General features: G+C 35.7%; 1 protein-coding gene across 1 annotated transcript; it reads right to left on the reverse strand.

The window, feature by feature from the left end:
- Positions 1 to 5,298: 5,298 nt before the first annotated feature.
- LOC110093676 (adenylate isopentenyltransferase 3, chloroplastic-like) lies at positions 5,299 to 6,453 on the reverse strand. The gene has a single exon (XM_020818641.2). It carries the CDS (start codon positions 6,399 to 6,401, stop codon positions 5,379 to 5,381), a length of 1,023 nt encoding a protein of 340 aa, XP_020674300.1. The 5' UTR covers positions 6,402 to 6,453; the 3' UTR covers positions 5,299 to 5,378.
- Positions 6,454 to 15,494: the final 9,041 nt, after the last annotated feature.

Consider the following 15,494-nt stretch of genomic DNA (forward strand, 5'->3'; position numbering starts at 1 on the left):
AAAATATAGTTCATTTAAATGCCAAAGATCTTTCGTACAACGATGTTTTAAGAGCTTTTAAAGTTTCATTTGAGATTGCTTTCGTATTGCTTTGATTTTCAGTCTGCAACTACATTTTCTATTTGACCGCTATTTTTTGGGAGTTTTAAAAATATTTATACGATAAAGTTGTTTTTTACAATAGCTTTAAAAAATGTTACATCCTACAACAACTTTATTACAACACTGAGAAAACTAATTATCAAGTTTAAATATAACATTCCTCAAGAAGCATTTAACTTGTTTATCAAGCTCTTGAAAGAAACTAATCTATTTGAGAACTTAGGTATTTGTTCATTATTACAATAAAGAAATTAGTCTCTAAATTAGATTTTTAACTCAATAAATACTATTGTGTATTGTATAACTATAAATTAGTGGATCAAACAATATATGATCAGACAATAAATTTTTTTTTTTTCATGAAGACCATAATCTGAAAATGCTTCAACATTAGGTGATATAATATTATAAGAGCAGCATCACCCATCTAGCCAAGCATTCTATTAGGGTTGGAGTACTTAACATTCAAAATTAAAGCAAAAGAGTGATTTTGGTCTAACATGTAATGTTGAAGTATTTTCTTTGTGAATATCAATAATGTTAAGTAGTTCTCAATATGGGTGTAATCTATGTTGCACGGATATGCCTATTTATGAGGCATGCTGTATCGGATACGGATACGCCTCCGATACGACACCGTGTAATTGACGTCAACTCTCACTAATTTGTGACTGACACAAAAGGTGTTTTCATGCTTATCCTGATTATGTTAAGTTATTAGTATATTGAGCCACTTCTTGAGGTCTCTTAAATAAATGAGTGGCTTCCATAAATTAAAGCTATTATGACTAAATGTTTAAATAGGCATTACATAATTAAGACGTTTGACTTTCCTAATTATGTTTCGTTTAGGACAGTCTTTTCATTGCTTTCTAAAACAGCTTTTTAGCACAAAAATTTATAATTCAAGAAAATTTTTTAACTAAAAAGATGTTTTAGAAAGCATTAAAAAAGCTGTCTCAAACGAACTTTTATTTTATCCAGTGAACGTACGCTCCTCTACGTTCGGATCTAGGCAAAAAAAGCGCAATACCGAGTACCGAGTTTTTTAAAAAAACTCGGTATTGCGCTGTTTTGATCTAAAACCGAACGTAGAGGAGCGTACGTTCACTGGATGTAATAAAAATTCGTCTCAAACGAAGCCTAAATTGAACCTATAAATAAAACGTCAAAGATTCTCTAGTACGTATATTATCACATACTCGTGTCACACCAATCTAGAATATTCTTACATCAAAATTAAAATAAAATTTTTAAAGTTTCTCTCTCTTTGTTCGAATTCAGCTCAAATTTGATATCGCTCATGAACAGATTTGAATCTAACACGTGTAACACATCTGATCTAATATGCTTACCATAGCTTGCTTCCTTCCTTTATCCATTGCTAAAGCTCACTAAGAACAACAACTAATTACATCAACAATATTTTATCAATCAGATCTAACATTGTATCAATCAGATCTAACATTAACAATGTTATTTTGCTTACCGTTCGCGCATATTGTAAATATTCAGGTAGCAGATTACCTCTTTATAAATAATAAACAAAGAACAGAAGCTTAAAAGAGGATTCCCATCTCCACTTCCCTCCCCCTCCAGTTTCTCCATTATTCCTTGTTAATTCATCCTTTTTACCCCCAATCGAGCATAGAAAAGGCGTAATATAAAATTATGTGATTCCCAGGTGATAATTTCTTCTAAATTAATGCTCCCATGGAAGCTCCGGCCGGCCACGTACTTCTGGGCGAAATTATTCTGTGTGGACGTCGAATGTTGTCCGGAGACCAATCAGAATGCGTCACGTCACCCCCTGCTCGGTACCGCTAACGTGGCACATTCTAGTTGGTCTCCATACAGTGAATTGCATTCGGCGTCCACACAGAATAACCTCTTGACTAACCAGAATGCGCCACGTCACCCCCTGCTCGGTACCTGGCTCGATACCGCTGACGTGGCACATTCTAGTTGGTCTCCGGACAGTGAATTGCATTCGGCGTCCATACAGAATAATCTCTCCGTACTCCAAATTTTAGAATTGATTTGGGACGACTTTCTTATTGTTTCTTATTTAAGCAGCTTTTTATATTAAAAATCTGCCTTAGAAGCAAAGAAAGTCACCCCAAACGAAGTCTTAGCCCCACAGGTAATTGTAAGGTGCGGTTACCAAATCTGAATAATTTATTTATAGATTTTACAGAATGAGATTAAATATATTAAAATGAGTATAATTTTTAAAAAGATGAATGTTTTATTCTTAAGAAATTCTGCAACAAGTCAAGAAATTATGCACATGCAAAATTAAGTATTTCAGTGTATTATACATTTAAAACTCTTTTTGTGCATTATATATGAATTTAGGGGTTGTTTGGTTAGCTAAAAAAAGGAATATAAAATATTTAAAATGAAGGAGATTTACAAAATTTTTTATTTGATTTGATAAAATAGAAATGCATATTAAAGTTTTGGCTTTTTTTTTTCAAGTTATGGTTTATTTTTAGTGTATTATAAATTCATTTTTTAGTGAAATTTCAAAATACACTATGAGCTAACCCTACTATTGTCATCAGTCATCACCCAATGCCAGTCGTCGATCACCAGTAAGCGTTGGAGGCTGCCACCATCGCCTTCCACTGCTTGCTATCATCGTCCAACACTGACTGCAATGCCCACCCATCTTTAGTGTTGAATGCCTCCCATCATTGCGGACCATCACCATCATTGGGCTTTACACTAATACATTCATTTTACTTTAAGTAAAAAAATATTCACACTTATCAAAATATCTATAAATATTTCAAATGAATTATATTCTTTTTATATTATATTTTATTTTACTCTACATTTGTATTTCAACAAACCTAACAACTTCTTATTATTTAAATTTTCTTATGCATGAAAATTGCACTTTTAATTTTTTTATTGTAATACTTTTCATTCATATATTTCAACACAAAGGAGATACTAGAATTATTTATTAAAATTTCAATGAAATAAATGTAAAAAAAAAAAATTTAAGGATACAGGTGATAGTAAGGGTGCCAAAATTGATCAATGGATTGGGTTCAGATGCAACCCAAATTGAACCGGGCCAGACGCTAACGAACACAAATGAAAAAACCATGAAGTCCGCTCACCCGGTCATGTCACAGCTTCCACAATTTTTTTTTTGGGGACATTTAGGTCATTTAAGGCAAACTCACACACACAACGCATACACAAATACTCGAACCCAAAACCTCTTAGTTGGAAGCCTAAGCTCTCAACCAATAGGCCAAGAAGAGTTGTGTAGCTTCCACAATTCATTTCGTTCCTCTTATTCTAGCTTCATTGTGTCTTTCATTGGAAAATGTTCTCCACCAGCAGGTCCAGCCTTCAACGCTAAACCTGCTCTCTTGACAAGGACAGTCTCCTCTTCCACATGCTCTCTTGACAAGGACTCTACCATACATAGACGGGAGATCTATCTCAAGCAGCCGGAAGCTGGCGAGCCAACGATCGTTATGTCTTTGTACAGTGATGTAGTTGCTGGAGAATACGAGGAAGAGGAAGAAGATCCAAGAATTAGTAGCAAGGCAGTTGCAAGGACGTCATGTAATTATTCAAATATGTGAAATAATTTTTTTTTTAATATGAAAAATTTGAAGTAGAGTGTTTCAGCACTGATCTGATGAGTGCTGTGGTGCTAGGGGCGCTAGGCCATGACAGTATATATATATATGAAGAGAGAGGAAAGAAAATCCTTTGGATCATATTTATCATTAATCATGTTATAAATTTTTTTATATTTATTTTAAGTGATTAGTCTCTTACTTATGTTTTTTAATTATTTTGATTTCTACATATTTTATTTCTCCTATATTTGTAAAAAATACATTATCTTTTGATTTCATGAGCTTTTGTTGTGTAAATTTGGATATGTTATAGATTTTTTATCATTATAAACAATTTGATGTGATTTTATTATATTTTAAATGAAATACTAAATGTCATCAGATACACAATATGATAAGTCCTTGTGATATCCTACTAATCAACGTAATTCATTGAATGAGAGTTATAAGAAGTCGAGGCAACTGATTCACGTTATTCAAGGGGAGTTATAAGGATTATATTGATTGGGAGTTAATAAGGGGCAAATGATTGGGAGTTATAAGTGCATGAGCAAGATACTCATTATATATTTGAATACTGATATATTGATACTATTACGAACACCATACTGATATTGTGACTGACACTAATATTATTTTATATCGTTAATACTATTTAATATTATTGATCATGATAACAATATTGTTGCTGACATTAGTACTGTTGATTGTTACTGATACTGTGATTGATGATGTAATGGATTGAGATGTGATGAATTATAGAATGATAAACTGATATTGATAATCAGCATATATATATATATATATATAATATTATATAATGATTTAAGCATTTAATTCTTTTTTATATCTTGTACTATGCGAGTCTTATAAGAAACATATAGTATGAAGAGATGGGAACTACATATATATGATGCATCGATAGAGCCAAGGACCTCAACCGCCACATGCCAGGTTAGAGTAAATGAGGCGAGAGGCTATTACTGCCGATCCTGGTATAGAGAGAGAGAGAGCCATTATTTCCTGCTGTTCATTCTGAAGCTCTAGTTAAATATTTGAAAGACACTTGTTATTCTTTCAATATATATCATATAGTGTGATGCGACGGAGGCTGGACATGAGTCTGCGGTAGGACGAGATATGGGTCACATTGGTCATCTTCAAGTTTTCCAGTCAACCTGAATCCTAATTTTTTAGGTTGGGTCCGGTCGAGTTTATATTGTGTAAACTTTTGACACCCTAGGTGATATATTTTTTTTATTTTGTAAAAAACTAGGCATTAAATTTTTATTAGCTGCCAGAATGTGATAAATTTAATTATAACAAATTCCTTCTCATCATTAAAAGTTTGAAAAAAAAAATTTATAAAGCTTCTACCATATAAAATTGCACTTGTTATTTAAAAAACAAAACTTAAGGGGGAAAAAAAAACAAACAATCCCAAATAAAAAATAGAAATATTTCTCATTTAAATGCACTATATTTTTATTAATTATATATTTATTTAACGTTGAAAATTTGAGTAATTAAATTATTTCTCAAACTTATTTGTTTTTTATTTTTTTATTTTATTTATTGTCAAACGATCAGTCAAAACTCCATAGGCACAAATTTGAACGTCAACCAAAGCGCCGCAAATCATGCCACATGTCAGCCAAAACTCACTTAAGTGGTCCCCACAACTACAGTATCCATCGCGACGGCGACCATACGGCTGCGCTTGCTCACAAACCCAGCGGCAGCTCCTCCAACGAACCTCCTCACCGTTTCAATGCTCGGGCCCACCACCGTCTCCTCCCACACCATCCCTCCACACAGCTCTCTCCGGCGGACCACCGCTGCCGTCGCATCCATCCGGTGCAGCCTCCACCCATCTTCCACCTCAAACCTCCTTATCTTCTCCCTCTGCACCCGCGTCAGCCTGCAAGTATTCGCCTTTATCTCCCCAAACGCTTCCTCGAGCATCGCGGTTCTCTCCGCCTCATCAACCTCAGCCTCTCGCCGGAAATATTTATCCAACTCCGGCAGCCCTATCGATCTTCTCACCCCCTTAGTATAATCTGCCGCGGAGTCAAATATGCCTCTTGCCTCCTCCAACAATCCCTTCTCCACCATTTTATCCACCCGCTCGGCGACGAACTCGTCCAACACGGTCAGGTCTACGTCGACCCAAATAAAGCAGCAATCGTACCGGCGGGAAAAGTTCCCACCGTCGACGCCGATCAGCTTCTTTATATATGAGTTGGACCCGCCGGCAATGATCGGGAGGTGCCCACGCGCCACGATTTCATCGGCGATTTTGGTGGCGAGGCAGCAGAATTCAGCGGCAGAGAAGTCGGCATCGGGGTGGACCCCACCGAGGAGGTGGTGGGGAACCCCGGCGCATTCATCAGCGGTGACTTTGTTTGTAATAACGTGGAGGCCGTCGTACACTTGCATCTTGTCGGAGTTGATTACCTCGCCGGCGAAGCGGAGGGCGAGGCTTACCGCGAGCTTCGACTTGCCGGTGCCGGACGAGCCGAGGACGAAGAGGACCTTTGGTTTGGTGGTAGGGAGGAGGGGGAAGCGGGAGAAGAAGGCGAGGTTGTCGGAGAGGTTGAAGAGATGGGGATGGTCTCGCGGGAATTTGACTGAGGGTTCTCGTGGAAAGACGAGTGCTTTGTTGAGGTAGAGATCAAGAAAGGCCATTAATGGAGAGAGATGATGGGGAGGGTGTGGAAGAGTGGAGAAGATGAATATGAATTTGTGCTTTGAAAAGATGAATGAGGATTTCTTCTTGCTTCGTATTTATAAAGAGAGGGAGGGAGTCAAGTAAACAGGTTCCCTTTAATTTTTTTTTTTTTTTTATGAAATTTAGTGTAGTAAATATGCTTTTGATTCAATTGCTAAAGAAAAAGGTACTATTTTAATTGCGACATAATTTCATTTGTTGCAAAGCAATTTTTTATTTTTTTGCAAAAAATAGTGCTTTACTTGCTCTTTGTTATGACATTAATGACAGATAATTTTTTGTCGCAATTACTTGTAAAATTGGTTAAAAGGCTACTAATATATAAAGCATTTGTAAAGCCTCCAGTGAAATAAGGGAGCCATAATTTGATTAGGAATAACTTGGCCAACACAATAACTAGAATTAGTTTGACTTTGCAGATCTAAAGATTGAGGCTACGTTTAAGACGACTTTTTTATTGCTTCTTAAAGTAGTTTTTTAGTATAAAATTTTAATTTTTGTATTAGAAAGCACCTTTATGAAGCAATAAAAAAGTCATCCCAAACGAAGCTTGAATCACAATAGTATGAGACTGACTTGAAGGCAATGAAGGAAAAGACATAAGTGATGATGTTAGTTAGAAACATTTGGAGGATCTGTCATAATTGTACTAAAGATGAACTCTTTATAGGTAAAATTATTATTTGATTTACATTTTAAAGGGTTTATATGAAACCTCCTGCCCAAATAATTGACAATAAGTGCAAAATTTTGATTTTTTTTTCAATCACCATTCTTTGCATGCATGTAATCATTTTCCTTGAGCTAGTTCTTATATTTGCTATGTAGTATCTACTTTAACAAGAACTCTAGCAATAAAAGCTCTCAATAGAAAAACAATAGGAATATATGTGTAATGATTTGCCAAGATAAAGATGGGTGTAAAGAGAATAATCTAATCTAAAAGGTGAGTATGAAGATATTGATATTATATCCAAACTAAAGTGATTAGACATTTAGTATAAATATTAAAATTTGAAGATTGTTTGCTAATCCTCATGTAAAACATTCAATAAATTTGGGCAATCAATTTATGCATAAAATAATAAGATAAGGCTAGCACTCATGATATAAAAAAAGATAAAATGTGAAAAAAAAAAATCTTTAAAAAAAAAGTAAGGAACTTGATACCAACAACATGAGGGCAATTAGACAGTACCATCATACCTACATCAACAAGAAATGATTTTATAGGTGGATAAGAAGTCAAATATGAAGAAACTGGCACTACACTTGGTCATGGCAAGCAACCATTAGACCCTATGAGATATAAGGCAATTGATGGGAGGGGAGCAACAACACAAGGCAAATATATGATTGTCGGATAAGTAAGTTTAAGGAGACCCAAACAATATGAAAGAATGTTGACCCCCTCCCCAATGTAACTAGGACATCAACTAGAGAGAGATTGATCATGTAGATTTGAAGGAATAAAAAAAGGAGGGAGGGCTCTAAGGTATAGGTAGAGGAGGTTGGAGGAGTTACATAAATAAGACAAAACATCATTTAAGATGGAAACCACCAAGGACAATATGGGAAGATCTAGAGGGCACATATTGCACATACATAGCTATATAATTTCAAAATAATTTGGTAATGGAAATAGCCCAAGCTATCACATGCTATGAGAAGAGGGAGGAGACCAACAACAAGAGGCGTTGGTGCTAATGGGGTTACTCGATAGATATCTAACAAAGAAGCGAGGTTGATGTCCTAAATGCAAATGAGAGAACAGAGGTTGCGATGAGAGGGAAAGCTAGGGTGAGCTAAGGGGTAGTGGTAGTAGATCACATACATAATAAACGTGATTACCATAAATAGTGATTTCTTGCTCTTCGTTCATGCATATATTTTTAAATATTTGATTTAGGTTAACAAAAGCTTAGGTTGTATTTTAGCTTAACACAAATTTAGTATTCAATTTAGATTATTTTTATTTTAGTATAAATATAAGTATCATAGCACATTAAAAAAATTAATGTTGAATTTAGGTTATATGTAGGCTGATAAAAATACTATAAGAGAAACATAATTTTTTTTCTAACATAACTATCAACATAATATGTTTTATCACATTGAATGATTATCCATAGATTATGCATTTAAAATAAATAAGGATGTGTTCTTCTATAGCCTTATTAATACCTTTAAATTGATCCATTATAATAGATTTAGGTTACATGATAATGAGAAATAATAATATCATATGCAACTAATTGTTTTCTTTTTAAATTACACTTAATTAATTCAAATTTCTTAATGTATTCTAGAATGAAGTCTTATACAATACTTAAACAATTACATAGAGGTAAATTAAATCAATTGCACTCTTACAAGTAAATCAACAAAGGGCTTATTTGAGATGATTGTAACTTTTTTGTCAAGGTGGTTGTAAAATTGTTATGAGGAAAATAATTTTTTGGAAAGCTATTGTATAAAAGAAACCTCAAGAATAAAAAATTTCTTAAAATAATAAGAAAGTAGTAGCCAAACAGAACTATGGTTGCTATTTGAGAAGCAAAATAATAAGAATATTGTCTCAAATGAACCCTGAAAAGAGAGAAGTAAATTCCAAGCTCTTATGATTTTAAAACGTTATCCAATATATTTCATACTCCTTTATTAGTGGGTTGCACCCTCTCAAATTCTGTCATTCTCAAGTAATCCTAGGAAGGATAAGCCTAAGCTAGGTACTAGCTTGACTTTAAAAGTAGGGTTCACTACATAGACTAATTGCAAGTTTAATAGAATTACAACACAACATGAAAACAAATTCTTGTTTCTAGATGTAATAGACAATTTACCAACATAAGAACAAAAAAGGAAAGATATCAAAATTTACCAAATTTTTTGGTAATCAAACCAACAAGATGAGATTCATGGAGGTGTTTTTGGTGTTGCAATGCCAATATAGTGCTGAGTTTGCCTTGATTTTAGAGGAGCTAGCAATCCAAATAATTGTCTTGATGGAGTAGGAGTTGATCATTGTATGATCTATCAACTTTAATTTTAAAAATAAATGTTATAATTAATTATTTATTATCAAATATATGCTATATATTTTATTTATTTATAATTGTATAAATATTATTGTTGCATCCTGGAGTATTTGCAGTGGTATAGAAATATAAATTTTAATGTCTTAGCGTTGTACGAAAATTCAGCACACACACATATAAAAAGAGCGGGTGCATCATTAATTCACTCGAGACACCAAATTTTTTACGTGGAAAACCCCTGAAAAGTGGGAAAACCCATGGGGACCAGCCCAGTTTGAATGAATCCACTAGTATTGCAGTATATTACAAATGAGGCCCTTCCTTGGGGGAAGTCCTTGGTTTGATGTACATCATATTGAGTACATTACATGGTAGGAATACAAAGATTCACTGTTGACGTGTTCGTTTGTTCAGAAGGACCATAGTCTGGTGACAGAGGTCAGAAGAATCATAGTCGGTGGGCGACGGAGGTCATAAAGACCATTGTCTGGCGACGGAGATCGAAAGGACTATAGTTGGTGGGTGAAGTAAGTCAGGAGGATTGTAGTCGGCTGGCGATGGAGGTTGGAAGGACTGTAATCGGTGAACGACATAAGTCAGCAGGATCATAGTCGGCGGGTGACAGACGTCGGAAGCACTGTAGTCAGTGGGCGACGTAAGTCAGGAGGATCGTAGTCCGCGGGGAACGGAGGTGATCGGAAGGACTGTAGTTGATGGGCGACGTAAGTCAGCAGGATCGTTGTCAGCGGGCGACAGTGGTCGGAAGGACTGTAGTCATTGGGCGTAAGTCAGGAGGACCATAGTCTCGGGCGACGGAGGTTGGAAGGACTATAATCGGTGAACGACGTAAGTCAGCATGACTGTAGTCGGCGGGCAACGGAGGTCGGAAGGACTGTAGTCAGTGGGCGACGTAAGTCAGAAGGATTCTAGTCGGCGGGCGACGGAGGTTGAAAGGACTATAGTCGGTGGGCGACGTAAGTCAACAAGACCATTTTCGATGGGCGACAGATGTCGAATGGACTGTAGTTAGTGGGCGACGTAAGTCAGGAGGATCGTAATTAGCGGGCGACGAAGGTCAGAAGGACTGTAGTCGGTGGGCGACGTAAGTCAGAAGGACCATTATTTGACGATAAATATTAAAAGAATGGTGTCAGGTAGAAGTCCAACAATGGATATAAATCCATGATAGGATAGATGTATGGCGAAAGAACGACAATCGGTAGAAGTTTTGCTCGAGTAAAAACTCACTACAGGAAAACAGCTCATTTCCAACGGAAAAAAATTCGTCACAAATTCCAACGGATTTTCCGGCGGATTTCCGACGGAAAATTGTTGACGAATTTCCGACAAATTTTTTGAATGGTTTCCGACGAATTTTTTTCCGGCGGAATTCGATGGATTTTCGCACGAAAAAAAAAAGTTGTAAATTTAATAACTTATTGTCAATTAAATATCTTATATTTTTAAAAATAACTTAAAAAATAAAATTAATTACTTAAATTTTAGAATTAATAACTTAAACTATAATAAAATAAAATAAATTATCATTTAATAATTAATAAAAAAAATTAAATGATTAATTTAAACTTAAATTATATAAAATTATAATTAATTATTTTATAAATTAAGTTAAATAATTAAAATTTATTATTAAAATTAAGATTAACTAATATATAATTTTTTTTAAATTAAATTATATTTTTATCTTTAAGAATTCATTGTTAAAAAAAAATACTTTAAGATTTATTTGTTGTTTTAAGTTAAATAAAAAAAAAATATGAAGAAATTAGTAGATTTTTTGTCTAATGGCTTGGATGGCAGATGAAGGATTGTTTAAGTGCGCAGAGGGGGGGAGGAGCTCGGTCGAAACTCGCTGAAGGCGCGGGCGGCCAACGCATGTTGGGGCTCGGTCGGGGTAGGTTCCACGCGGACTCGGGTTACGCCGGAGCGGGTTCTGGCTGGGCTGGGCAGGAGCGGGGGAGTTCGAGGCGGTCTGAGCCGGAGCGGGTTCTGGGCAGGCCCGTACCGGAGCAGTTTTTTTTTTTATTATTTTCTTGACATTCCGGCGAAAAAAAATTCAGCCGGAAATATTTTTCCAGAGGAAAATCCTTCGGAAATACGCCGGAAATATTTCCGTCGGATTATTTTTGTCGGAAAACATTTATTGACGCGCGCCAAACCGGCGCACCAAAATCCGCCGGAAACCAAGAAATTCTGTCGGATTTTACGTGTTACCGGCGGATATGGTCCGCCGGTAATAGCGTGTTTTCCTGTAGTGACTTGGCGACGAGCGGAGATCTGGTGTCTGGTTGTCCGACATCAGTTGACGGCCGAAGAGAACTCCTGCGTTAGATGGTATTCAGGAAAAACTCCGGCGTCACTTGGAGGTCGGGCATAATTTTGGCGTCCCATGGAAGTCAGGAAGAATTCTGGCGTCGCTTAGAAGTTAGACGGAATTCCAGCAGTGGTCGAGGAGTTTCTTCCCTCCTATTCTTATCTTCTCCTCTTCTTCCTTCCTCCCTTTTCTGGATTGGCTCTTGGGTCCCCTCTCATGAGAAATAAGGGGTCTATTTATAAATATTATGGAGTGGCATGGCTTGTAAATAGTTGAGAGATCAGGGGTAAATGGGGAGTGGTCGGATGGACGGTCGATATTGAATCCCTTGATCGTGCACCGTCCGTTAGGCATTTTCAGGTCTTAACTATGTCAGAATTCGACGATATTTGGCTCGTTGGATTCATCTCGTCGAGCCGCTCGATTCGACTATAAGCATGTCATTTTTAGAATCCATTTAGTAACTCAAATTGTGGTTCGAACTTTCAAACAGTGCTTCGGGTCCTTGATTTGGACTCATTTGAGCTCGGATTGAGTCGAATTTGGTGTTGTTGGGTTAGTATTTTCGAGACGATCAGTTCGACTGTAAGTTCACTGAAATCGGAGTTCCGATGATCCCATATTTAATTTTTGAAGTTTCCAACTTGATTTTTGCCTCGAGATTCGTGCACGATCAAGATAATTTTTTGACAACATATCAAATATAATAAATAAAGAAAGCATTAGTTATAATTTTGTGCACACAATTTTAATATATTATAATATATTTTATCGCAAATTATATTATTTATATTTAAATATGAATGCATATATGTTTATGTATATGTGAGTTGTGATTATTTAAAAAAATAAGATTATCATACCAAATGACTTTTAAAAAGACTTCTGAATATATGACACAAGCCAACAAATTAAGAATAATAAAAAATATGAAAAATCATAAAAACATGTGATTCACCTGGGACTTTAAAAATAACAATATTCTCTACTCAATGGTCCACAGAACATTCCATAGTATGTTATAGTTCATACAGAGCCATGTTTCGATAGCCTTTACAATATAGGAAAATGATTGATTTCTGAAAAAAATTTTATTAGAAATTGACAAATCTTACTAGAAAAATTCATTTCTAACAAATTTTTGAAAAAAAAAAATTTGTCGTAAAATTTTTCGACAAAAAAAAAAAGTTAACAAAACTTATTTTTTTCCTTTGCTAGAAGGAAGTCTTCCTTTACCTTTCTCTCCTCTTATTCTTGTTTCATTCCCTCTAAACCCATCCTTCATGTGAACTTGTCAACTGGCCAGACCGTTAGTCATTCTCTTATGTGGGCTCGCCAACCCATTGCATACTAAGTTAAGCATTTCACACATATTTTTACTTATATAAAGCAAAGTGGGGTCCCTTTTGTCAGTTAGCCAACCAGACCCCACACACACGACCCCCACAAACCACCGCCCACAATCCCATGTTCACTCACACGATATGCTCAATTGCCTCACTCATGACACAAAAACACCCTACCTCTCCTGTATCCCGTCCGGTACCGCACGGTACCGCCATCAGTGTCAAGCGCGGTACACTTTTGGGATGATATATTTCATTTTTATTGATCTTTGGACGACATCCGAACTCTGCAAAGAATAATTTGTCCTCATATTCCCCCTTCAGGAGATATTATTAGGTGCAGACACCGGACGTAGAGATGCGTCCAGATACTGCGTATTCTATGCTTAAGCTTTGCATACACTCTACACATATAATGTGTATTTATAGATATGCAGTAAATAAGCAGCAAAGATTTAATTGTGAAGATTTCCTACTTAGTTGCTGTGTATCTACAAATACGCAGAGTGTAAACAGAGCGTAAGCAGAACATATGCAGTGTGTAAGCATAGCATAAGTAGAGCATACGCAGTGTATCCAGTAATCCGGAGGCATCACGAAGTCGCCATGAATCATTCAGAAGCTCACGCACATAGAAACAAAAAGGCATTCGAGTCATTGGAGAAGAGAACGCCCATCGGTTCATGATCTCTTGGTGCTCTCGCGAATCCAACTTCAGCAAAAGCCTCATATCGGCCTCCTCCTGCACTCGCGCATAATCCCTGACTCCAAGTCGTCTTCCATCTTCGAAGCCCTCAAGCCATACGAACAAGCCCACCTCTTGTTCTTCTCCCCCAACTTTCGCTTCAACTCCCTGTCTTGATCGAGCCTGCCTCCATCCGTCTCACGCCCTTCTCTGTTTTCTTGAAGCAGAAAGGAAGAAAGTGCTTTTTGTATAATAAATTATTATTATCATTATTACCAATGATAATAACAGCATAAATAATAATTAATATTATTATTAGTAATAAAAGAGACGTTGTAATCATCAATCAGAGGTGGGCTTTTTGTTTTGGGCGTGTTTTTGAATTTAATTTTGTCGTTGTTTTTTTTTTTTTTTTCAAAAATGTTTGGATCCTCCATCTTTTATTGGAAGGTTGGTTTGACAATCAGATCTCTACTTTGAAAGGCCATCTCCATCAACCAAGGATTGATATTTGTATGAACACTTTTTTGGGTGATAGATTCTTTGTTTCGATCTTCGGTCGGGCTACTTTTGGAGAACTTCTCAATCTGAGTTCTTATTTGGGGTTTCTTCGATTTATTTTTATTTGCTTGGTTTTTTATTTCTTTATAAAGTTCCTTTATTAAATTATAGGTGTGGTGATTCTTTTTTATTTCTTGGAATTATATTGGACTGACTTGAAGCAATTGAATTATCTTTGAGGATGGATCTTGTTCTAAGAGGCTTTTTCTGTCTTGGCTAGCTATAAAATTTGCGCTTGATCAATTGAATTTTTTTAGTACTCTATTATATATCTTTTATTTTCGGATGATGAAGTTTTTGTCATCCAAAAATATATAATAATATTTAAAAAAAAATGACAATCATTCGCTAAATGTTAATGCAGACCTCTTCACATGGTTGGGAGCCGAACGAATTCTCCTATATCATACTTTTACTTTTCTCTTAAGTTGGTTAATTTGCATTAACATTGTTAGCAATAGCGGGCATCAAAGTCAATGGGAATTGCAGTTTGCATCGAAGATGTTCTTCGACTTCACAAGAGATAGGCATTGAAGTTATCGACCTCATAAACAATGGTATGCATCATTGTTAATGGCAACGGCGGGCGACAAAGTCAACACGAAGAGCTCTAAAATCACCCTCCCAACAGGAAAAATAAAATGATTAGAATAAAAATGAATTTTTTTTTTTTTTTTGCTTGATTGTTTTGACCAAGGGGAGACTAGAAGCATTTCCATTAGGTTTATTCCATTGGAGCATTTGCGTTTGGTAACGCAGATATATGCGAGAAGGATGAACCTGACTGCCGTGGAATAAATAGCACAGAAAGCTGCCCTCCAACTAATAATTTTAAAATACAAAAAAGCCATTTTTTTTTCAAAGAATAAATCAAAATATGATATAAAAATAATAAAGAGAAGGATACATGGCATGCTCTTTGGCTTTATTTAATGTGGCGGCAGAGGGAAGGATCATTGAATTGCAATTTAGCTATTTAAAATGATAGACTAATGACACACCCTAGAAAGTCACATTTAGAATATTTTCCTAGATTTTTTTTTTTTCATAATTTATATGGTCTAATTAAAAAGAAAAGGCTATAT

This window comes from Dendrobium catenatum, unplaced genomic scaffold, assembly GCF_001605985.2.
Source record: "Dendrobium catenatum unplaced genomic scaffold, ASM160598v2 fragScaff_scaffold_1157, whole genome shotgun sequence".
Classification (NCBI taxonomy): domain Eukaryota; kingdom Viridiplantae; phylum Streptophyta; class Magnoliopsida; order Asparagales; family Orchidaceae; genus Dendrobium; species Dendrobium catenatum.

Coding starts and splice junctions, on each gene's coding strand:
- LOC110093676 (XM_020818641.2), bottom strand. CDS start 6,401: ATGGCCTTTCTTGATCTCTACCTCAACAAAGCACTCGTCTTTCCACGA.